This window comes from Pistacia vera, unplaced genomic scaffold (genome assembly GCF_008641045.1).
Source record: "Pistacia vera cultivar Batoury unplaced genomic scaffold, PisVer_v2 Contig503, whole genome shotgun sequence".
NCBI lineage: Eukaryota > Viridiplantae > Streptophyta > Magnoliopsida > Sapindales > Anacardiaceae > Pistacia > Pistacia vera.
In genome coordinates, this window is record NW_022196339.1 from 1,110,705 (window position 1) to 1,135,347 (window position 24,643).

Genomic DNA, 24,643 nt, shown 5'->3' on the forward strand with positions numbered 1-24,643 from the left:
AAGGCAGTGGAAGGATCAAGATCCAGGAGATGCATCATCTCTAATTATGAGGAGCCAATCTCCAAGGGACTAAAATCTTCCAATTTCAGTATGGGTGAATCCAGCATGAGGTAAAGAATATATTTTACCTTTCGCTTTGCTTAGTGAATTCTATGGTTTTTGTGACCTAAATGGATATTTTTCTCTTTAATTTTCTGAATGATTATATATTTGGTTCAAATATCATTTAATCTATGTGTTTATATGACTTGGGAAATCTAAGGTCCATAGAGTAAAATTCAAGTAGATGTAATGCATTATTCATATTAAAAAGATAATAAAAAGATAATAAATCTCAATCAGACATTGCTATTGTTATTGATTTGATGCTGACAATATGACAGGCTTAGATGTTTCGATTACTCAAACTAAGAGAAAATATTAAATTTAACTAAATATTAATGATAATAATACATTATTCGTTAATGTTATGGTGATTTTTTTATGTATTGTCATTGTCATTCTTTTATTTTGTATAATTCTCAATTTTCTCTGTTATGGTGATTATCTTTCTTTTAGTCGCAATTTTAACTAGCAAATTATAATTAAAATGCTTAATATTCATTTGCATTTAAATTTGTATATTTACTTGTGTTATAGTTGAAATCAAGAGGAAAAATCTTTCTGGTCATTATTATCAAAGAGAAAACATTTTTCTATATCAAATAACATGGATTTCAAATTATTTATCAAATTTAAAACTTTTAATTATTATAAAACTTTTAATTTGCATCTTTTATGTAATTTGAATTTATATACAAATTAATTGAGTCTCTCTAGATAATTCATAATATTCGTACTTGACTATGTGCACTAAAAGAAAAAAAGAAAAAACTAATTTGCCTTAATTAATTGAAAATTTGTGTTCTATTAATTATACTTAGGCCACAAATGGTATGCTTATAGTACTAAATAATCCAATACATATGGTATGGTCAAATTTTTGCATTGTATTTACTAATTGAAAGTATATGTAGTTAATATACATAAACCAATGCAATGTGGAAAGGTGAATTTAGGTTATGTTATATTATTTAGCAAATCTCATATTTTATCCTCTTAATTAATTAGTTAATTAATATTATTTAAAGTTTTTTGGAAAAATAATAAAAACTAATTAGTACAATACAAAACAACAAACCAAACGTGCCGCTACTATGTACTGAAGTTCTATTAGAAAACATTATATATTGTGTATTTCTAAATTAATTGTCAGAGAAATTTAATTTTTGTTTTGACTTATGCAAAAATGTGTCATCAAAATGTACTCATATGAAGACTACAGAGTTGATTCTGATCCTTTTCTTTCTTTTTCTAATGTACGGTTTCGAAATTTTGAATATGGGAAAGATCTTGTAATTTACAATAAAGCAATCTTGTTAGTGTAAATATAAAGATCTTGTAATTTACAATAAAGCAATCTTGTTAGTGTAAATATACACAGTTGGCTATATATATATATATATANCTAGATATATAATTAATAACAAGTGCGTTTGTAATACATGTTTTAGCCATAAGCAATGTATGAGATTCAAATGCCATAAATCATGGCAATTTCACCGCGTACATGTAGATTTTCTCACATCAATTTTGGTGACCTCGATAGTAGCTCATATGACAATTGCTTTGTCAAATTATTTCAATTATCTCATCATCTAGGGAGAGAGTTGTCAAATCAACCACCACATAGGTTTAGTGTATAGACAGAATTGAAACTTAGAATAAAAGACCAAAACAAAAAATTTAAAACTTGTAAATCTTTATCCTAATTGTCTTCTCTAATAATTTTTATATTTTGTACATTTGTATTTTCAAGATAAGAAAGAGTGATTTGAAAGATAAAAAAACTAATTACGTTGCATGGCTCTTATCTATAATTATCAATTATCATTACATATGTGTGTGTGTGCGCGTGCGCGCGCTTGCATGTGTTAATTTCACAATTATTATAATGGTTTTATGATATAATATTCTTTTAAAATGCGCTATATATATTAATAAACATATAGAAGAAAAATATTATTATTAATATTTGTGTGTGTGTGTGTATGTGTTAATTGGGTGACTGCTTCTTTTTAAAAGCCTTAAAAAGAATTCTATAGAGCAAATGGTAGAGATAATACCAAGAAGCTTGGGTGAAGTTTCTTGGTGATTATTTAATTAAAAAATGCTTTCACATATTGATTGTTGGAAAGCTAACAAAAAATTCTACTGTCAGTGATGAAGAAAAGCAAGAAAAAAAAGAAAAGCTAAAGCTGAAGTTATAAATTTATAATTGCATTTCTTGACTAATTATCATCAGCAGAACTTTAAAAGATAATTGTCGTTAATCTAATCTATTATCTAACACACCAAATTTGACTAAAAAAAAAAAAACTTTTTTTTATCTGATGAAAACAAGAATTAGATATAATAAATATAAAAAACCAAAAAGTAATTTCACAAAAAATATTTTTTATCCAACAAAATTAAAATAATAAGTACTTTAATCAGAGAAAAGAAAATTTTAATTTAAAAATATTTTTAACGACATATAATAATTAAAAATAATGATATAACAAATGCAAAGACTGACTCATCCTAGATCGAAATTCAAGCGAACGACTCTGGGTAATGGTTCTGCATTTCTTGCTCTGTCTCCCATGTAGCTTCTTGAACTTTATGATTTCTCTAGAGGACTTTCACTAAAGGAATACTCTTGTTCCAGAGCTCTTTAATTTTTCTAATTAATTAAATTGTCAACAAGGATAATGTTAAAAGGTTTATTTCTAAAAATTTATTTCAATTAGAGTTAAATAAAGTTTATGTAAATGCTAAAATTTATAATCGAGTTGAAGAATGAATCATGTGAAGCGAGCCACTGACGACCTTGGTGGACCTACGGGATGCCTCCTAGCGTCTCTCAGGGAGTCCAAGCAATGCCAAGAGATTGAAGTAGGTTATGGATTCGGCGATGTGGGTAGTATGGTTTTTTGATGATCCCTTTTACGATGGGCTGACCTTAGCTTATATATGAACAACGGGGGCTTGAATCCTAGTAGGACTCTGAGTCCTATTTGGTAAGGGGACTCTCTTTTTGGGAAGAGATTAGATTCTTTGCCTATCTGTCGAGGTTTTGTCAGTAGAGGAGTTTGGTTAGGATTTTGATCCTCGTTATGGACTACTGTGGGCGAATGAGCTGGACCTAGTTCAGCTTAACTAAGGGGATGACCCAACTCATAGAGCAAACAGTTCCCAAGGTGTTCTTAGTGTGGGCCCAATCGCGATTAGGCCAAGGCTTTGGGCCGTCATTCATTATTGTTGCGATTGGACCTCGTTAGGTCCAATACGAATTTTGGCTCATATAGTTTATTACTTTAGATCATTTCTAAAGTATGTCTTGAATCATATGTACAGTAATATTTGTCGTAGGACTTACTTCAGAGACAAGATTGAACTTTGCTATTTACATGATTTTGCTCTCATCCTACTCCTACAAAATTATTTATTTTTATTATCATATTTTACTATCCATTCCTATGTTTGCGTGGTGTTAACGTGCCTTCTTTTCTATTGGTCCACATCTATCTCCACTTTGGCTTGCATCGCCGTAGATTTGAATCGGTGATCGTCGGATGATGATGAACACTGGTCATGGAACGTTGAGTAAGGTTTCAAAAAGGTTCTTTTCTTTTTGATTTTTGCATCCCTAGTTTCAAAGTCGTTGAGTCCCATCATATTGTGCTTTGCTTTTGTTCGTAAGGCAATTAATGAACGATTTTTTGAAATAACTGATTTTGCATATGTTGATGCTACTTTCGTGCTATGACTGGCAAGAATACTATATTGAAAGTTGTGGGATTCATCTATGTACAAAGAAATTTGGAATATTTTGATCTTCATCATTTGGAGGAACTACCCCAGTGAAACTATGATGAAAGACTACAACCTCGACCAAACCTATGATGAGACTCCAAGCACAACTTAGATAAAGTAATAATACAAGGGGTTTCTTTTGTTCTTTCCACAGGGTTGCAACATCAACAAATTGTACATAGAACTCCAATTCTTTTTCGTATCGTATTAAGAGCAACGTAGGCTTGAGAATTATTACTTTGTCAATTGTTACAGACTCTTTTACATAAGAGCAAAGAGTAAAACAGCTTACTATGAAATAATTATATAACTGACTTCTAACAGCTTTAAAAAAACGACATCGTTCATCAATATTACAACGGAATCATATTAGTTTGATAACTGACAAACTAACCCTTTGACACTACTAACATTCCCGCTAAAACTAGACAGGTAACTCTTTCTTTGTCAGCTTTACATTTCCTTCAGCATAGTTAATCTGAACTTGCTCATTTGCTTCAGTACTTCATTAACTCTGTGATTGACCATCGTACACCAGAAACATCAATCTTATATCAGCAAAATCAAATTTCTCAACAGCGAGACTAATCTTCATACTGCACCAAAACTAATCTTCAATACTGCAAGCAAAAACTAATCTTCAATTCTGCTCAAAGTAGCAAACAAACTTCAATTCTGCAAGCAAGACTAATCTTCAGTTTCATCTCAAACCAGCAAACTGACTTTATTTCACTAATCTCAAATTAGCAACTTGGCTTCAATATTTCTGCATTCAGCTTCCTTAACTAAGCAAACTAACTTCAAGTTACTCATCTCAAAACATCTTCCCAACTCTGACTTCAATATCTTCAATTTTCTACTCAAATCATCAAACTAATCATTCTGTAAACAAAACCAACTTTTAATCACTTCAATTCATTCCTCTTTGCTGATGACATTTAACTTGCTTCTCCCTAAATAATTAAGCAACAGATAATGCTTTAGTTAGAAGACACTTTTGCAGTTTGGATGCACATATTGAATAACCACTTTTTTGGCTAACACATGCTCCTTATATAATGGCATCTATTTCTATATGTTTATCCTGACATGGAACACTGAATTAGTTGCCAAGCTCTTGCATTTACAGTATCACACCAAATGACAGAGAGGTATTGATTATTGAATGATAATAAAGTAATCTAGGTACTTTTCAAATATAATAAAGTAAAGATACTTAATAAAGCTGAATGATAGAGGGTGTGAGTTTTCACCTTTCCCTTTTGTTACACCGCATTAATAATTAGTTGTTAATAAGCTTCGTTAAAGGTTTATTTCTCCACATTTAGTTCAACTTAGACTTTAATATCTGTTTTCCCATTTTGGAATTAATTTTATGTGTAAAAGGTCTGAGGTGCCTCTGCTAAATGAGAAAGAAGTGGAAGAGTTCAATCCAATTACTAATGAATTCCCTCAAACTTTTAATGGTTCAACAATGGATGTCATTGCCACAACTACACAAAGCCCTGTTAACCATGAAGTGACTACTTCTGATGATGAAGGTGAACCACAACTTTAATAACTTGAAGAAATCAATTGACCTTCTAATGGGAAAAATCTATATCTTGTACTTTGTTGTGTGTGTGTGTGTATAGAGGTAATTCTGATCTTCTTTCTAACCCTATTCTATCTAATTTTGCTCACGATTTCTATGTCTTCAGTTAAATTGCTTACAGTTTAGTTACAGTTTAGATGTATCATAAGGTAATTATGTTCGTTAATGTTCAATAGGTGCAGCTGCTGAGTGATATTTCCTGGTGATCAAAAGAATAATAGGTGTCAAAATAAGGATATGGTACGTGTATTTTATGCAACATTTTTTGGTAATAGAAAAAGTAATCCTAAGTTGTTATTTCTTAGTTTTATGCTTATAATACAAAAATCTCTAAAACCATTGATGAGTGTACCTCGTGAATGATACGTACGGGGTGGTTTTGCCTGACATTTAATGGAAAATGATCAAATACTTGTAACTAGGAAGCTCATTATCTGATTTAGATCGGTGTGATGAAAGTAGTTTTGAATGAGACTTCAGTGTTTGTTATCTATTATGTTCCTTTTCCATTTTTTCCTTTTTCTCCCCTTGTATGTTCAAAAGCATGTAAATCTAAATACATCAGATTTAGATATATAAAGTTCTTGGGTTCAAAAATCTCAATTGTGATAGCAATTTTTTGTTTCAGGGTTTTGCTAGGAAAATTTTTGCCTGTTTTGAGGGTACTTTCTGAACAAGATCGAACAGCTTCCTTTGGATGGACATTTTGACATCAATAATGTCATGAGAGTATTTGTTATTTTCTATAACATTTTCTGGTAACACCAAAACCATAATCCTAAGTTGTTATTTTTTAAATCTATATTTATAGTTAGAGAACCATGAGCTGCTGCTTATTCCAATTCAGCTTCCTTTGGATGGACATTATGTTCATTTTCTATCAGATTGTGTTAGAAGCAGATGGTCATGAACCATATATCTCATATTCCCTGAAAAGGGTTTGGGACCTCTGATAAAAGGTGTCCTAGAGCTTGCGAGGGTACCATCATGTCTTTTGTTGAAGAGTTACATAGTACCATGTGCTTCGAAGTCCATTTAAGGGATTGAATGTCTATGTTTTGACCAAAATTTAACTTCTTTCTAACTTGTTGATGGATCCTCAGTCTCTATCTTCAGTTATATTCTCAAATCTGTTTGGTTGAAATATCATGTGTAATAATAATTGTGAATCCATGCAGAGGAGTTTAAATGCCACTGTTTGGGTTTCTTCTTATTAGCTTAAAATTTTGGATTGTAATTTCCTCACTATGGTACCAAACAGGCCCCGGCTCAAGGGCCTCACCTGCCTAGGACCTCTCAAAAATAGAGGTCCAAATTTTTTATAATTTTTTTTAATATATTACAAAAAAGAAAATGGTGTATGATTTTTTATCCAGACCAAGGGGGAAAAAAAAGCCTAAAAGACCCAAATTTACTATAAACTTTTTGCATATATTTCCACCCAAAGTTTCATAAAATGGCAAGTTTGTACCTCTAGTTTTATATATTTCAATTTACACCCTTAAATTAACACATTCTAATTTCTTTTAACAATAAAAGGCTAAAATAGTCATTTACATATCTCAAATTACTCAACCCCAATTCCATCCCAAAATCTGACATTCACATAAATCATCTCCACCCTTCTTCCACGGCCAGCCGTTTGGAGCTGATTTCGATTGATTTTCTCACCCAAATTGACCGGAATCATCACTTTATCATTTTCTAAGTGTTTTTCCAGCCTTGATAGCCCTCGATTTAACCGATTTTTTTACGAATCTCATAACCCAACTCCACCACGCATGATAGCCATTTTTGGCCTTTTCAGCATGTACCCGACGTTGTTGGCCTTCCCCGACACCACCATCTTCCTCCCTTCAACCCTCTCACCAAAATCCCTATCATACCTCATCCGTTTACTCCGTCAATCATCGGCCACTGATACCTTTTGGGTTGCGACTTCTCAAGCCTTTTCTGGCCAATGCGGACATTAAATTACCTGTTTCACCACCCATCGCTTCTCCAACATCTGCTCTCCAAAACCCCCCATCAACTTGACCCCGTTATCATTTTTTTTGGTTTAGAAGTTTTTGACTTTTATAGTGTTTAATTTTTTTATTGAAGGAAAGTGCAAAAACACATGGATGGAGCAAGCAATGGTTTGTTCTAAATGAGAAGACTAGGATGGCTTGTAAGTAACATTATGCAGCAAGGTTTATTACAACATCGAAGTCCACATTTAGAGATGGACTATGTAATATTACGAAGATGTGTGAACTTTGCTATTTTACTATGATTTTGCTCTCATCCTACTCCCTACAAGCAAATTTATTTAATTTTCATTATCATATTTTACTAAGTCCTATGTTTGCGTTGGTGTTTTACGTGCCTTCTTTTCTATTGGTCCCACATCTTAATCTCCACATTGGCTTGCATTCGCCGTAGTATTTGATATCGGTGATCAGTCGGATGATGATGAACTACTGGTCATTGAACGTTGAGTAAGGTTTCAAAAAGGTTCTTTTCTTTTTGATTTTTGCATCCCTAGTTTCAAAGTCGTTGAGTCCCATCATATTTGGCTGTGCTTTTTGTTACGTAAGGCAATTAATGAACGATTTTTTGAAATAACTGATTTTGCATATGTTGATGCTACTTTTCGTGCTATGACTGGCAAGAATACTATATTGAAAAGTTGTGGGATTCATCTATTGTACAAAGAAGATTTGGAATATTTTGATCTTCATCATTTGGAGGAACTACCCCAGTGAAACTATGATGAAAGACTACAACCTCGACCAAACCTATGATGAAGACTCCAAGCACAAACTTATGATAAAGTAAATAATACGAAAGGGGTTTCTTTTAGTTCTTTTCCACAGGGTTGCAACATCAACAAATTGTACATAAGAACTCCAATTCTTTTTCGGTATCGTATTAAGAGCAACGTATCGCTTGAGGAATTTATTACTTTGTCAATTGTTACAGTACTCTTTTATACATAAGAGCAAAGAGTAAAACAGCTTACTGATGAAATAATTAATATAACTGACTTCTAACAGCTTTATAAAAAACGACATCGTTCATCAATATTACAAGCTGAATCATATTAGTTTGATAACTGACAAACTAACCCTTTGACTTATACATACTAACATTCCCGCTTAAACTAGACTAGGTAACTCTTTCTTTGTCAGCTTTACATTTCCTTCAGCATAGTTTAATCTGAACTTGCTCATTTGCTTCAGTACTTCAATTAACTCTGATGAATTGACCATCGTACACCAGAAACATCAATCTTATATCAGCAAAAATCAAATTTCTCAAAGCAGCAGACTAATCTTCAGTACTGCAAGCAAAAACTAATCTTCAATACTGCAAGCAAAAACTAATCTTCAATTCTGCTCAAAGTAGCAAACTAAACTTCAATTCTGCAAGCAAAGACTAATCTTCAGTTTCATCTCAAACCAGCAAACTGACTTTAATTCACTAATCTCAAATTAGCAACTTGGCTTCAATATTTCTGCATTCAGCTTCCTTAACTAAGCAAACTAACTTCAAGTTACTCATCTCAAAACATCTTCCTCAACTCTGACTTCAAATTAGCTTCAATTTTCTAATCTCAAATCATCAAACTAATCATTCTGTAAAACAAAACCAACTTTTAATCAACTTCAATTCATTTCCTCTTTGCTGATGACATTTAACTTGCTTCTCCACTAAATAAATTAAGCAACAGATAATGCTTTAGTTAGAAGATCAGCTATTTGCAGTTTGGATGGCACATATTGAATAACCACTTTTTTGGCTAACACATGCTCTCTTATATAATGGCATCTATTTCTATATGTTTAATCCTGACATGGAACACTGAATTAGTTGCCAAGGCTCTTGCATTTACAGTATCACACCAAATGACAGGAGAGGTATTGATTATTGAATGATAATAAAGTAATCTAGGTAGCTTTTCAAATATAATAAAGTAAAGATACTTTAATAAAGCTGAATGATAGAGGGTGTGAGTTTTCACCTTTCCCGTTTGTTACACCGCATTAATTAATTAGATTGTTAATAAGCTTCGTTAAAGGTTTATTTCTCCAAATTTATTTCAATTAGAGTTAAGTAAAGTTTATTATTTTAGATCATTTCTAAAGTAGGCCTTGAAACATATTTAGAGTAATATTTGTCATAGGACTTACTTCACTCTTGGATATATAATTAACAAGTGCATTTATAATACTTGTTTTAGTAGTGTATGAGATTCTACTACCATAAATCATGGCAATTTCACCGAGTATACGTAGACTTTCCCACATCGATTTTGGTGACTTGGATGTGTTACTCTCACTGTTCGTTGTGCAATTTTTTAATTCATTTGAAAAAATTATTTAATAATTGATTTAATTAATTAATTATTTTTTAATATAAAATATTTTTGTAATTTGAAATATTATAAATATTAAAAAATAGACAGTAATGATAAAAAAAAAAAAAAATGCCACATACATAATAACCATTGAAGAGATATCAAAACTTAATTTCTTACGCTTAAGCCGCATAATTTGTTTGTTTTGTTGCTTTAGTGCAACAAACATCTCCCTGTAAGTTAAGATATCGGCAGCTTTCATAAATAGCTCATCATCAATAACAGAATTCAGGAATTCCTTCTACAATTTGCATCACTTCTTCAATGCGACAACCGAGCTTATCTTCCCCCTTAGTACTTATATGTTCTATTGCATCCAAAAGGATATCGCATTTTAGAGATACCTAAACTCCAACTCCAATTTCTTTTGGAACTTCTTGCATATTTTCTCCTAGTATAAAAAGATTAGAATTAACCCCAACTCCAATACTTTTGAGACTTCTTGACTTTTTTTTTTTTTAACTTGTGTAGAAATGTTAGTATTAAAATATATTGAAATTTGGAAAATTATTCGAGATTATTCTTTAGGCATTAAAATATATTTTGAATAATTATTTTTGTTTTTAAATTTCAGTAAAAAATTTAGACTAACACCAATAGACCTCAATTATAAGGAATCTTGGAACCCATTATTTTAAATCACTTACAGTTACACCCTGCCATTACTTTTGATTGTGTTATACATAAATGATTGTTTGAGTAATTTTCAGAAGCATTAATATAATAATGGGTCAGTTAGAGAAAAATTTCGGTCAAATTGGTTGAAAGGCCCAAAAAATATAAAATTATGTACCCTATACCTTTATAACCAACAAACTCAAATTAGATACAAAATTACCTTTTTTTCTTTTTTTTAACCAAACCTATAGTTTGAAAAATGTTTGGCTTTTTTTTTTTTTTTTTTTTCAACTTTTTATCATTCATGTGGCTTATAATATGCTTAATGGCGGTTAGTTAATTTCTAAACTACCCAATTTCTTCTTTTCTTGAGTGGGGTATGATGATATTTACCTCGCTCGAGTATATCTTTTTGATATTTCATATAGGTGGTATTGATATTTACATAATAGGTGGTATTGATATTTTACATAATTGATATCAATACCACTTATATAAAGTATCAAAAAGGTCCATTTGAGCGAGGTTAATATTTTATACCTCACTCGAGCAATCGAACTTGAGCAACTCGAGTTTTTGCATTCAAACAATCCAAGTTACTTCATCGAATTTCCAAAAAAATTGAATTTTCAATCTAATTTGAATTAGCATAATTTTTTTTTTCGTCAAACATACTTGCAACATTTTATATATCTTTTGATACCATATTGTTTCAAAAAACAATAATTTATACATTTCATTCATAAATCAAAAGTTTTTATTCATATTTATGGAAGCAATGGTATTCATGTTATTAATTGTGAGAGACAGGGATAGAAGTGTCCAAAAATCTTATGAGAGATCTTGCTTAAGCTATATTGGGGGTGTTTGTCTAAGCTTATAAGCTGATTAAACTAGCTTATAAGTTCTAAAATTAAATTGACATGTTTGTTTATAATTTTTTTGAGCTTATAAGCAAAAAAAAAAAAAAAAAGAAGTTGGAGAGAGGTACTTTTTTTTTTTTTTTAGTTTGATCAAGTATATTACCACATTATCTTTGTTTAATTTTAAAATTTCATAGTATACTCTTGTTTAATGTAGTACCATCTTTAGTCATTTTATAATAAAATATACTTGTAAGCCACATTTTACCAAACATGTCAACTACTTATCATTCACTTATAAATATTTTAACCAAACACATAATTGCTTAAAATTTCAAATGCTTATAAGCTAAACTTAGTAGCTAATTTTCATAAGCTCAGACAAATTATCTTAAGTTTTGACTTTCTTAATTTCTTAATTTGACTTTTTAAAAAAGGATCAACCAAAGGCCTATTGGTTTTATTATCTTAAGTTTGAATGTAACTAATTTTAGTAGATTAAGATGGTTTTAGGTTTGTTTATTTTTTGGTTTATGTCTCTTTATCTAATATAACTAAAAAGCTAAAATATTTACCTTTAATAGAATCTAAAAACATCTTAATCAATTAAAAAAAAAAAAAAATTACTTTGTCAACAATACCTTTATTAATTTTATATAATTCCAATTTTGACATAACTCTTATGCATTATGTATTTTTAGTATTTTTTTTATTTTTTTATTATAATAAATTTTTAAAATTACATCAACAATATAATTACATAATTATCTTTAATTTATATACATTTTTTTTTAAATTTTCTTATGTTTGATAATTTAAATTTGATGAATAATAGTTTTATTTATTGAAAAACCCAATACAAGAACTTTTAGAATTTTTCAGGTTTATTTTGCTTTACTAACTTGACTCTATTTATTTTCAAACAATAAAAAGATATTTATAGGTTTTTAATTCTAGTATACATTAGTTTCCTTGTTATATGTTATATCAGTTTTCCTCAAACTGTCAGGACAATACCTTGTAATCTAGCCCAAGTCTGATTCTTTTGAACTTAGACAAAAAAACTACTTTTCAATAGTTATTTATGTCTTTTGCTTGTACATTATTACTTAGGATCCTTATTACTGCAAACACTATCTCATGTTACAAAAACTCTCTCTCAAGCTTCTCAATTTCATACTCATCCTCCGAGAAGGTTCAATCATAAGAGTACAAAATATAAAATTAACTTAATAAGGATATATGTGTCAAAACACCAGTTATCTAGATGTTTATAATATATAAAAACAAACAACTCAATCATTTTAATCAAACAAAGAAAAAAAAAACAAACATATTTAGACATATTCAACAATCATATACATTCAGCTCTAAATGAAAGAACAAACGCCATCTTAGTTTACTTCAATCAAAATGGAAATTTGAACAATATCTTCAAAGTTAAGTTCATCACACTATCTAAGTTTTTTAAATTTTTTTTGACCATTAATTTAAATTTTTTTTGACAAATGGTCATCACCAATAACAATAGTAATATTTGATTGAGATTTTCATTTCATTTTAAATATTAATAACAAATTAAGTTTAGTTTAAATTTTTTTCAATATCAAACTTAGATTTCTTTTAAGTTATATGAACATGTAGAACATATAAATGATATAGTTGACACCAAAATGAAATCATACATAAAATTATAAAAGAAGAAGGAATATAGGAGAAATAGTTAACAATTACCTTGAGCTATATTTTCCATGTACGAGAGTTTGAAATTCCAATGTTTTGGGGATTGGTTCATCATTCTCTTCGTCATAATCAAAGATGAACATCTTCTGGATTTGGGTTCTTCCATCACTGTTCCTGGCTTATGAAATTCATCTTTTGCAGCTCCAGTACTTCGAAAATTAAACAACCTTGGAACTTCACTTTTGATAACAAATACAACTTCTTGGAATGTTGAAAAATTCTTGTACAAAGAAAATTATTAGTTTTAACATCATATGTTTTTTCATTAAATAAAAAAGAAAGAAATTGGAATCATAGGTAATGAGAGTTGAGTTTACAAAAAGACCTCGTGATAGCCAAGGCCGGCCCAAGGGGTAGGCAGGTGAGGCACCTGTCTAAGGCCCCCAAAAAAAAAGCCTCAAAAAGGCGTCTAAAATTATTTTAAGATTTTTTAAAATAGATTTACAGAAATACCATTAGGCCTAAAAAAGTTTATAATTTTTTATCCAAACTAGTCTAAAGGGCCCCAAAAAAGCTGAAAAGGCCCAAATTCATTATAATTTTTTTACATAAATGAGTTGATAAATGTACAAAAAAACCATGTTTCATATTTTCTATTCACACCCCTAAATTAACTAAAATAGTTATTTAAATGTCTAAAATTCCAAAACACCTATTCAATCCCTAAAATGATGAAAATATTGCATCTCCACCCCTCTACACTGCCATAGTGCTGCTGTCGGCGTTAAAGTGATGATTCTGGTCAATTTTCTCACCAAAATCAACTGAATTCATCACTTAATCATTTCCCACCCAAATGCTTTCCTAGCCTTGATAACCCCCAATTTGGCCAATTTTTGTTGGTTTTCACAACCCATTTTCATTCTTCACTGCGTGTGACAGCCATTTCCGGCACATATCCGCTGTCATTGACCTTCCCCAACACCATCATCTTCATCCCCTCAGCCCCCTCTCCAAAACCCCTCACTTAACTGATTCCAGTAGCCTACCGATCATCGTCCACCTCTTGCCCTTATAAGAAAGATCAGGTAATTTGGCTATATTATCAATTGAAAAAGATTTGGTTTCTAAACTTGAATATAAAAATTTAATTAGTGATTTTGCATCTCAAAAGGCAAGAAAAATAAATTTGAAATAATTTTTTAATATATGCTTATATTATTAAAAGAGCCCCAAAGTAATTTTTGCCTAGGGTCACAAATATTCTTGAGACGGCCTTGGTGATAGCTCATGACTGTGCCAACTTATTGTAGGTATCACCATACCCTGCCAAAATAAGCAACATGTTCTTCCTCATTTCCTCTGAGTTTAAAGCTACAATACAATTGGGCTAATCAACCAAACAATTATGTACTTCTTTTAAAAATCCCAACAGGTGACCAATCAGAAAGCTACTCCTTGTTAGATACTTTGCCACAATACAAGCGTGCATGTTTCTTCAAACTAGGTTTAAGAAACAAGCATTATTTCTCTATCTGTTCACATGCTCATTAATGGTAATTAAGTACTGGAGATGGGTTACACGTCTTATTTTTCTTGAAATGAGTGCTAGACATGGCCTCCAAGTACGTATCTGCTACTAAGCCGAACAAAGTGTTCTAAAACTAGAGTACGAAATAGTAACAAAGATTTCAAATAATTCAACATCACTTTGAGCTACCTATGAACAGACAGAACCAGAGTGGTAAAATCAAAGATGAAGATTTACAACTTTGGTCGAGATAAGATGATGAACCATCTGTAAGAATGCAATTTTTGAAACAATTAAAGAATATACACAGTAAGAACCAGTTGCAAGTAGATGTGGCAGTGGGCTATGCCATGCCTAAAAATTCAAGGCCCATCGTTTCGTGGGCCATGCCAAGACGCACCGTTTCATATCCTATCGTGTTATGCTGACCCATAAAATTTAAAGGGCCACGACACGGCTCATTAATATCATGCCATGCTTTGGGCCGTGCCATGGGCCGATCCACATGCTTTGTAAAAATATTTAATTTTAATATTTATAAATAATGGTAATTTTGATTTATTATTAATAATTATTTTAAAAATATTTTATATGTTATATTTAGTGACATTTTGTATTTATATTATTTAAAAATATATAATCACTATAAAATATAATAAAATAATGAAACATTGAAATATTAATTGAATTTCAATACTTTTTATTACTTATAAGTTATAATTATAAATTATAAATATAAACTTAGAAATTAGGATTAAGAATTATTAAGATTAAGAATTATTATACATCTTTATTTTCATTAATTTCTAAATTCTTAAAATCTTATATTATATATTCAGCAACACGATTTTGAAACTTAAAATCTACCGCCACCTAATCTTTCACACATAGAGGTGAAACAAATGGGCCGAGTTAGGCGGGTCAACCCTAACGTGGCCCGCAATGAAGAGGGTTCAACCCGGACCGCCCATATGGTAGGCCGAGTTGAACCCAACCCGCCAGCAAACCCCAAGCGGGCCGAGTTGCTATATGGGTTGGTGGGTTGCTTTTTTTTTTTTGCAATAGTCAACCCATCGGGTTGGGCCGGGTTGGCCCAAAAAAATTAAAAAAATTAAAAAATTAATTATTTTTTTTCAAGTTTCTCCCATTTTTTTAGTTCTTTTAATTAAACTATTATGATTGAACTCTTACAAATAATTTTACACAATAATATTAAACTATACTTATAAATCATAAATATTAAAATGTATAAAATTTCGTAATATTTGACACATTGTTATTATTATTTTTTATGGTACATAAAATATAAAAAAAATTAAATACTGAAATCTTATTCTCAAATTTTCATGTTTTGTATAAAATATAATTCATTCTTATGCTAAAGTTTCATCAATTGAATGAATAATTGTCAATGAGGGAGGTCCTAGTGAACTAATCCCAAATTAGTTGTTTTGTAAAATGTAATTTGTAAATTAATTATCAATTATTGCACTCTTTTTTCTTTATCAAGTTTTTCCCCCATTGGGTTTTTCTTGGTGAGGTTTTTAACAAAACAATAATTGTTGTAATTTCTTATTTTATTTTTTGATAAATGAATAAGTCTAATTTTTCTTATATTACAATTTTATTATATTAAAATTGAATTAATATTGGAAATATTAACAAAAAAAAAAAAATTAATTGAATTGAATTATTGATATTTAAAAAGTTAATTAAAAACAATTACATTTATAATTGATTCATTTATAAATTGTTAATTATTTTATTTGAAAAGTTAAATAAAAAAACAAAAATAAAAAAATCGGGCTAACTCGGCGGGTTAGGGTTGGCAGGCCGGGTTGGGCTAGCCATTTCCCCCAAAATGGCGGGCCTAACCCGACCTGCCTTTGTTGGCGGGCAGGTTAGGCCCGACCCGCCAAAGTTCGTAACCTGTCGTTGGCCGGGCCGGGTCGAGCCAAGCGGGTTACTTTTTCACCTTTATTCACACACATAATGGCTTCAACAGCACATTTAAAAAATAACTGTTAATTTTATTTTTTTTTTGTCGTGCCGGCCCAGCCCAGGGGTTTTTTTAAGACCCACGGCACGACTTGCATATTTTCATGCCAAGCCATGTCTTGTCGTCCATGCTTTTTTCGTACCGAGCCGTGTCATGCCATGGGCTAGCACAACCCATCGCCGGCTCTAGTTGCAAGTTGTGAATATTCACACCACTCAACTATTCACTTTAAACCCATTAAGAAACATTCTCTTCCCAATCTCTTTTAGTTGAGAGAGATTTATGAGGGGTTGAATTGGTTTTGTAATGCCCCTTTTTCATCAAACATGAGTTTATGGCTTCATCCAAAGTTTTTTATATGAATCAGACTACAGTAAAACTGATTCTTGGTGCATATTAACATTAGCTATTGAGGTTTAGGTGCTATTCTCATACACAAATGAAATATAAGATATAGCCTCCAGAGTTTTTAGGAAATTAGGCACAGGTACTAACCTTTCCTATGAGTTCTTTTAAATGACAAACCATAGTCTGAGAGATGTGACCTTTTGGAACATATGTAGCCAACTCTTTCTTAGCCTGAAAAATCATCTAATATTACCTAATCATGCTCAAAATATTCTTGCTTGTTATGATTCTATCCTAAGATTAAAACCATATTAAATTGAAAACTCTAGAAACTTTAGAAACTTTGATAATCTGAGTTTAGGGATATCTTTCCCCGCTGCTATATTTATCTAACAACATTTGGATGGGCACTCAAATGTGTGCAATTACTTCCTATTTGACAAATATTAAAGAAAAAAATAAGTGTAGAAGAAAAGATAAATCATATCCAAGTTTAGTGAGATCAGAGGTCCTGTACTCAGTTACCTATTCAGAACCACAATTTTTACATGTATATACTGTTGCTACCTACATAAGTGGCTTAACATCTGAACAAGGAAGTTACAATGTCTTATATCCTTAAGGGTTAGCCAATGAATGAAGCAATGACCTCCCTAATAGTAAATGCTCATCCCTTTGAAGACGCCCTTATATAAACTTCATTGCATAAATAACGGGTATGCATTAGCCCCACAAATATATCAAAGATTTTATATTGAACCGTCCAATATATTCTGGTATCAAGCATATAGGACATTGTTCATGGATAATGCATGACAACAATTAACACAAAAATCAGTTCAAGTACTGTATGCCAAAGTAATAACAAAATGTTTACCATTACACTATTGTTCATATAGAAATAAATCAAAGAGAACTAAGTTATACTCAAATTTTATTAAACTGACACCTAACCAACAGTAATTGATAAATATGTAATATCCAAACAACCAAATAACTTACTATCAAAATTAAGTCTTTGAAGGAGGCCTGAGTATACATATTACTAACACATGGGTACAAAAATAACTCTATAAAGTAGAAGATCTTTAATTTATTTGTGCTTCAATTGAAACATACTTAATTATCAGCACCAAACAATAAGTCACAAACCATTCAAAACAAATCATCATCAGATATCAACCAAGTTCGGTGCATATTATAATGAGGGTGCTCCTTAAGAATATTTTTGTAACTGCAAAAACTCCTACTTCGTATGTGAAAAGTAGTAACCATAGTTGTCAAAATCAATTTCAGCACTCAATCTGAAGATGGAAATTTTAACATCATTAAGATTTGGAAAGCAAACCTGTAAGATATCAAGTATGGGTCATCTGAGCGAAAAGAAGAACACAAGGCCTAGAAACATTCAACTTCTTAAGCAGTTGGTCCAAAATTACAACTTTACCATTAGCCTGATCAGGAAGTCAATTGAAACAACATTTAGTTTAGAAGGAAACAATGTAAGAAGGCAGTAAGGAATATACAAATTGCAGGCAAACAAAAGCAGCAAAGTTTTTTCCTTTTCCAGGCAAAAGGAACACGTAGAGTCCAGATATCCACATCCTTTGTCTACAAAACTTAGATGAGAAGGATATCTGACTAGGTGTTTACCTTCTTAAATGGTTCAGGCTCAATACTAAGAAAGAGGTAAGAATCCTTGTATTATTTCAACATAGAAAGAAGATATAAAGATTAAAAAATTAAGGCATTTGATATCCAAAAAGGAGAGAAACAAGGTGCATTAAGTGAGAACATGAAAAGAGATATGACATAAAATCAGTCAGCTAGCAAGAAGCACACCTATCAACACAATAAATCTTGATACGTGATTCCTACACTGTATGAGTGCCGCTCACAAAAACACAACAATGGAAATCATCTTACATCACTACCAAGGTAGTTTTCTTGAGAAACCCTTAGTACAAAAGCAAACACCACAGTCTATGTCATCACCAATGGAAGACAAAACCGAATAGCAAAGTTAAGTAAATCATGTATGTATAATAATCTCAAACTTTAATAAAGAAATCAACTTTAACCCTTCTATGAGGATGAAAGAAATTCCCAGAAATAAAACGTGTATAAATTTCAACCAATATAATCAAACAAGAGTAGACTGCCAATAAACTAAAAGCAAGAAAAGGGGAAAAAATCATTTCTATACTTAACTTATGGTCAACTTGAAGCATCCTATTTCGTAGTTCCCCATAGGTGTGCCCTCCTGTAAGTAGAAAGGGATATGCGGAAAAAAAGAAAATCAATACAAAGTGAAGAAATTTAGGCCAACAATGAAGAGAGCTTTGGGAATTAGAAACTTACATTCTAAAATATTGTTCTCCTATATCCCAGCACTCATTTCAATCATAGGTTTAAAAGGAGGATAATTCAAAACATAGAACCACCAAGAGTTCAATAATAAAGGAGTGAGCCACTTAAGCAAAATAATTTAGCAAATTAAAATTCTAATGACAAATAATTGGAATCTCTAAATCAAGTAAACTTCTCTAATGTCTCTAGCTACTTCAGTATCAACAGCCTGACTGGTGAGTCTATCTTGTTTAAACAACTGACCCATCTCCTACCCTGTGTTAGAAAAATTAAAAGGTGTGCTTTACTCAGAGGGAAGAATGCACCAGAAGATGCATGCTTCCAATAGTCCATACTTTTACCACAACCTGAGATGATAAAAGAAGCCTTTCTCACAAACATTAAATAAACAATTTAGTGTACAAGAAAAGAAAAATCACATATCAAGTCTAGTGAGATTAGAGATCCTCTACTCAACTACCTGCTGATGTGAAAAGAATGGATTAAAAGCAGTCACAAAATTACTAAAATAGCCCTGAAAATAAATGAGGTATCTTGAAAAAATATAGTGTCTACAATGAAGCAATGACATCCAGTGAGAATCTACCTATCTCTGAAAATTCAGCACTAAGACAAAATATTTAAAGGAAGACCATAGCTTGCTTCTACAAACATGAAGAAACTAGGCCATCTAATCAGTCATCAAGATAAATGAACACATATTCAATTCAAGTCAAACTTAACCAAGTGCGCAATGAATAACTAGAGTTCTGAGAATGACTCATTTGATAAACAACATTCCAGGTCATGAATAGATATATGACTCCAAGGGACTTCACGCCCAGGATTATATGATTGCACAAAAGCAAAAGCCATTGATTAAAGAGCATTACTTATACTACCCTTATCACGCCCAAGATTACATGATTACACAAGCACTGATCTTGTCCTTGCATAAATAAGGTAACAATATAATTCATAGATTTTGTTGCACAAAAAAACAAGCGAATGCCCAGCTTCCCGAGAAGAAGCAGAATAAAAAGGAACAAGTACATGGTAAGTTCAGTGATCTAATTTAGGAAAAAAGAGTAATTAAAAAGCATATGCATCAATCTACTAATTTGAGCCTCAGGGTACAGAAATATAAAATGAACAATGTAATAGAACCCTGATTTCAATATCCAATACATAATATTATTTTTGTGTAAATAAGTTCATTTCTAAGATGTCTTGTTTCCGATTGTAATTGCATCATGGGGTTATAGAGGTTTTTTTTGTTTTTTTTATTTTTAAAAAAAGGACAACTGGTGAAATAACCCATACCAGAATTACAATAGGAAAAATTAAAGACATTTTTCATCAATGTTGCACAACCTATTCATGAAGTAAGAAAATAACCTGATAAACAGGGTCCTGCTTCATTAAAAGTAGAAAGGAACTCTTCCAGTATCCAAAACATTGAAGGCACACAAAAATGAATCAAAGCCAAAAGTTGGTAAAGATTATTTTGAATAGGTGTGCCAGTCATCAACAATCTTCTCGGCATGACAAACCGCTCTCTGAGGACTTTATATAGAATCTGTTGTGGTTCAATCATTGAAGTCTTTTGAATGAGAAAATCATAGGAAAAAAAAAATGTTTGCATTAAAATATTACTTTTCACCTACTCAGATCTAGTTGTCTTTTACACAACTAGCAGAAATTTACTCAGATTTCACACTAGTAATCACCCTGTATAGCTGAGAAAAGAAAGGAGAAGAATAGAGAGAACAGATCAAGAATTTACAAACATGCAGTTGTCTTACTATCATTACATTCATTATATATTTGTCATATCTGATGATTGACAGTAGCATCTCCTACATTTGTTAAAAGTAAAAGTAATTTGCCAGCAAACAATTGCTACCGCAAAAATATATGTTACTGAATATATTAATCTCAAATGTACACTGGAAGGGTTTTCAAGTCTTTGGGATTCATCAATTATGGCATAGTACCAAGGTATTTGAGATTGAAAGTCCTGAACCATCAAGGCTATAGCACATGCGGTCAACAGTATATCAAAAGGTGATGATGATACCTGCAAAAGAATTTTAAGTTACAATAAACTATTAAAACAGACACAAGAGAATATTTACAAATGAAATCAGTAAACCATAATAAAGACTTGGGAACCAACAAAGAGAAAAACTTTCCATAATGCACTTAAGTTAACATATAATTCCAACCATAAAAAATTCAATTTGTAACACCACATACTAGGAACAAAAACTCACATCAAATGATGAGGACTTCTCTTTTACTTGTTCATACATTATTTTGTGTAAACTGCACCGGTGTACTTTCTCACCCACATATTTAAGAACTTTAAGTTTTGGTGTGAATTTGGCCACTCCAACAGCCAACCATCTATCACACTTGGCAGACAAAAAAGCAATGCGGAAAAAAGAAGGGAAAATCATTAACACAAACCATTTCCATTGATGATAAGTATCATGACTCAAAATTGAATAAAAGGCTTTTTTTAACTCACAGAATGGCCTAGGTGACATCTAATTTAACTCAACAGTTTGTATACAGAAATTAATTAGAAAAGATTGTTGCAGTGTCATTACTCTATTAGAAGTTGATTATCTGCTAACAACAGGAAAAGACAAAGACTCACTACCATCCCTATATCAGTTTCTCATTGCCATTCACCTCCACTATGTTGTCAACCGCAAGATTCATAAACTGATCAAACCAACGAAGTGTTCCAACAACTGTCCGGCTAGCATTTAGCTTGACTGCAGTACAAAATACCAGTTGATTTTTAATATTAAAAAGAAATTAATAATCTTCCAACAGATAGATGCTATCTACAAATGGCACTGACAAGCAAGTTGAATTATAATATTTTAAAAATAAATTACTAATCTTCCAACAGATGTCCATGCAATCTACAAATGACAGTTACAAGCAATAGATTGAATGTCTATCAATGCAACAAGTCTATGGAACATACCCCATAATTATTCTCATTTTTTGTTTATAATGGTTGTTTATGGGAGTGTATCACATTCAAGGTTTAACCTAATCACTTTAGACAGGCACAAGACAAATGTGGCAGTGCAGCTTACAATGATTACCAATAAAAGAATCTAAAAAGCATTTATTAAAAAGAAAGAAGGTAGAAAACAGAGAAACTGTAATAGAACAAAAACTATATAAGATTGAAGAAAAAGAAACTAGAAAAGCATAAATACTTTGAAAGAATCAAATGGAAATCCACAGAAGATATGCATCAAAGTTAACATAAATAGATATGCATAGGTAAATATACAACCATAGATCACTTAATAAGTAATAACGCATGAAAAAAGCAAACAATATTCTTTTAAAAAATGTCAATTTTTCAATCGAAGCCAAAAAAAAAAAAAAAATGATAAGGACATAGATGCCACATTTATAATAATTTTATTCTTGAGTCAGCAAAATGAGCAAACAAAGTGATTCAGTAGTATTGTTGGAACAAATGTAAAGTAATGCCCCCGCCATAGAAGAAAATTATCTTAGGTTTTTTCTTTACTCACTTCCCCATATTTAACAAATAACAAAGTTTAGTCGAGCGTTACTAAAAGTAACACAAAATAGTGCCCAAACTCAAGGACTAAAAAAGTCAGCCTGGTTCCATTAATTGCATCTTTCATTAATTTTACATAGCTTCAACTTATAGAAAATGTACATATGGAAGCTAAAAGCACAAGCCCCATAAATAAGAAAGTTGCTGAAAGTGGAAGGAATTGGGGAATGCTCCTTAGAAACCTAGATATTACGAAAAACAGAGATTTTTGGAATAAAACCAAAAAGAAAGGCAATCTTGATACTGTCTTAATGACTAAACTACCCACCAAAAATCCCATTTAGTACCGATGTTATTCCCCCAATAGCCAAACATTTTTGCACAATCCAAATTTCTATTTCTGGTAATTTCATATTTCAATCTAAAAAAAAACAATGATAATATATAAAATACACATAGAAAATTGAAATAGGAAATTTATGCAGAGTACATGAAATTAGAAAATCAAAACGGAAACTCTCATGGATGTACAATGGAATATCCAAGAAGTCTAAGAAATAGTTCAGTTCTATGGAACCCATAACAGGATCTCAAGAACAGTATAAATTGAATGGAGACAACATATCAGAAATGTTAATAGGATTTTATAATCTGACATCCATAGATAAACTGAACCAAACATTTGAGAAAGATTAATATAATCATAACATAATCCCAACAAGAAAACAATATAATAAATTTACCAAAAACCCAAATACTACCTGATTTAAACAACCACCATTACAACAAACTAAAAAATAACCCCAACGAGAAAAACACAATAATCAATTTACCAGAAACCCAAAAACACAATCATAACAGTGAACTAAACAAGAAATCTAAATCAACGATGAAATAAAACATAACAAATAAAATAGAGAGCCAGTGCAATTAACTAAGAGAATTTCATACCTCATCTTCAAAATGTATAATGATTTATTCATTTATTTTGAAAAGGAAACCCTAACCAAGAATAAAACTGATTCCTTCCATTTGGTGTAACCGGAAATATGGAACTCAAACTCTGGGTCTTGTAATGCACTTGTTAATGAAGAGCCGTTGGAGTCGATAATTGAAAAAGTAAAAGTTTTTAAAATAATAATAAATAAATAAAACTTCTGAATGAGTTGAAATGGCTTTCTGATTAGCATGGTGGTCTGAATCTGATGATGCTTCAAAAAGGGATAATTTGGTCTCTTTATTTTTTCTCTTTTGAAGACATTTAACATTAAGCCGTCAAGAAGACGAGCAGAACTTGAAAGGATAGTGGTAGATGAGAAAGTGCAAGAGATGGACTCTTATTTTGGGTTGGGCTTAGGACGATTCAACTTTCTTCTATATGGGATTGTTAGGCTTGGGCCATTCTTAGATGGGCTTGAAGAGTCATTGGCCTGGGTTGAAATAGCCTCAAATAAGTGGTGATCTCGGTGAGTCAATGGTCCGGGTCGGGCTCGATGATGTTGCTAGTGGGTTCGTTTTATTGTTCGATTTGACAAGATATTGAAAAAGCGTAAAAGCTTTTATTATTTCAAATGAGTATTATATATAAAAGAGCTGCTAAAGCTTTTGGCTTTTCGCAATTCTTTTGGGCGAGATGGTCATTAAAAAATTCAATATGTGATACCACATACTAGGAAAAAAAACTCACCTTAAATGATGAAGACTTCTTTTTTACTTGCTTGAACATTGTTACGCGTAATATGGACGTGTTATTTCTCACCGATATATTTAAGGACTTTAAGTTTTGGTGTGAATTTG

The 24,643-nt window shown here is 31.3% G+C and overlaps 1 protein-coding gene across 13 annotated transcripts; it reads right to left on the reverse strand.

The window, feature by feature from the left end:
- Positions 1-13,317: 13,317 nt before the first annotated feature.
- LOC116105753 (probable helicase CHR10) lies at positions 13,318-24,112 on the reverse strand. Of its 13 annotated transcripts, none has more exons than XM_031392171.1 (7): positions 23,798-24,112; positions 21,561-22,070; positions 21,233-21,364; positions 20,683-20,863; positions 19,146-19,198; positions 18,284-18,389; positions 13,318-13,337 (listed from the first exon to the last, which is right to left on the reverse strand). In XM_031392171.1, the coding sequence occupies exons 2-6, from the start codon at positions 21,834-21,836 to the stop codon at positions 18,294-18,296; spliced, it is 738 nt and encodes a 245-aa protein (XP_031248031.1). In that variant the 5' UTR covers positions 21,837-22,070; positions 23,798-24,112; the 3' UTR covers positions 13,318-13,337; positions 18,284-18,293. The 13 variants fall into 13 exon arrangements, 7 of the variants coding, with proteins under 7 accessions (XP_031248031.1, XP_031248030.1, XP_031248029.1 ...); XM_031392170.1 differs by lacking the exon at positions 13,318-13,337 and adding an exon at positions 17,127-17,166; XM_031392169.1 differs by lacking the exon at positions 13,318-13,337 and adding an exon at positions 17,325-17,631.
- Between the last annotated feature and the right edge of the window lie 531 nt (positions 24,113-24,643).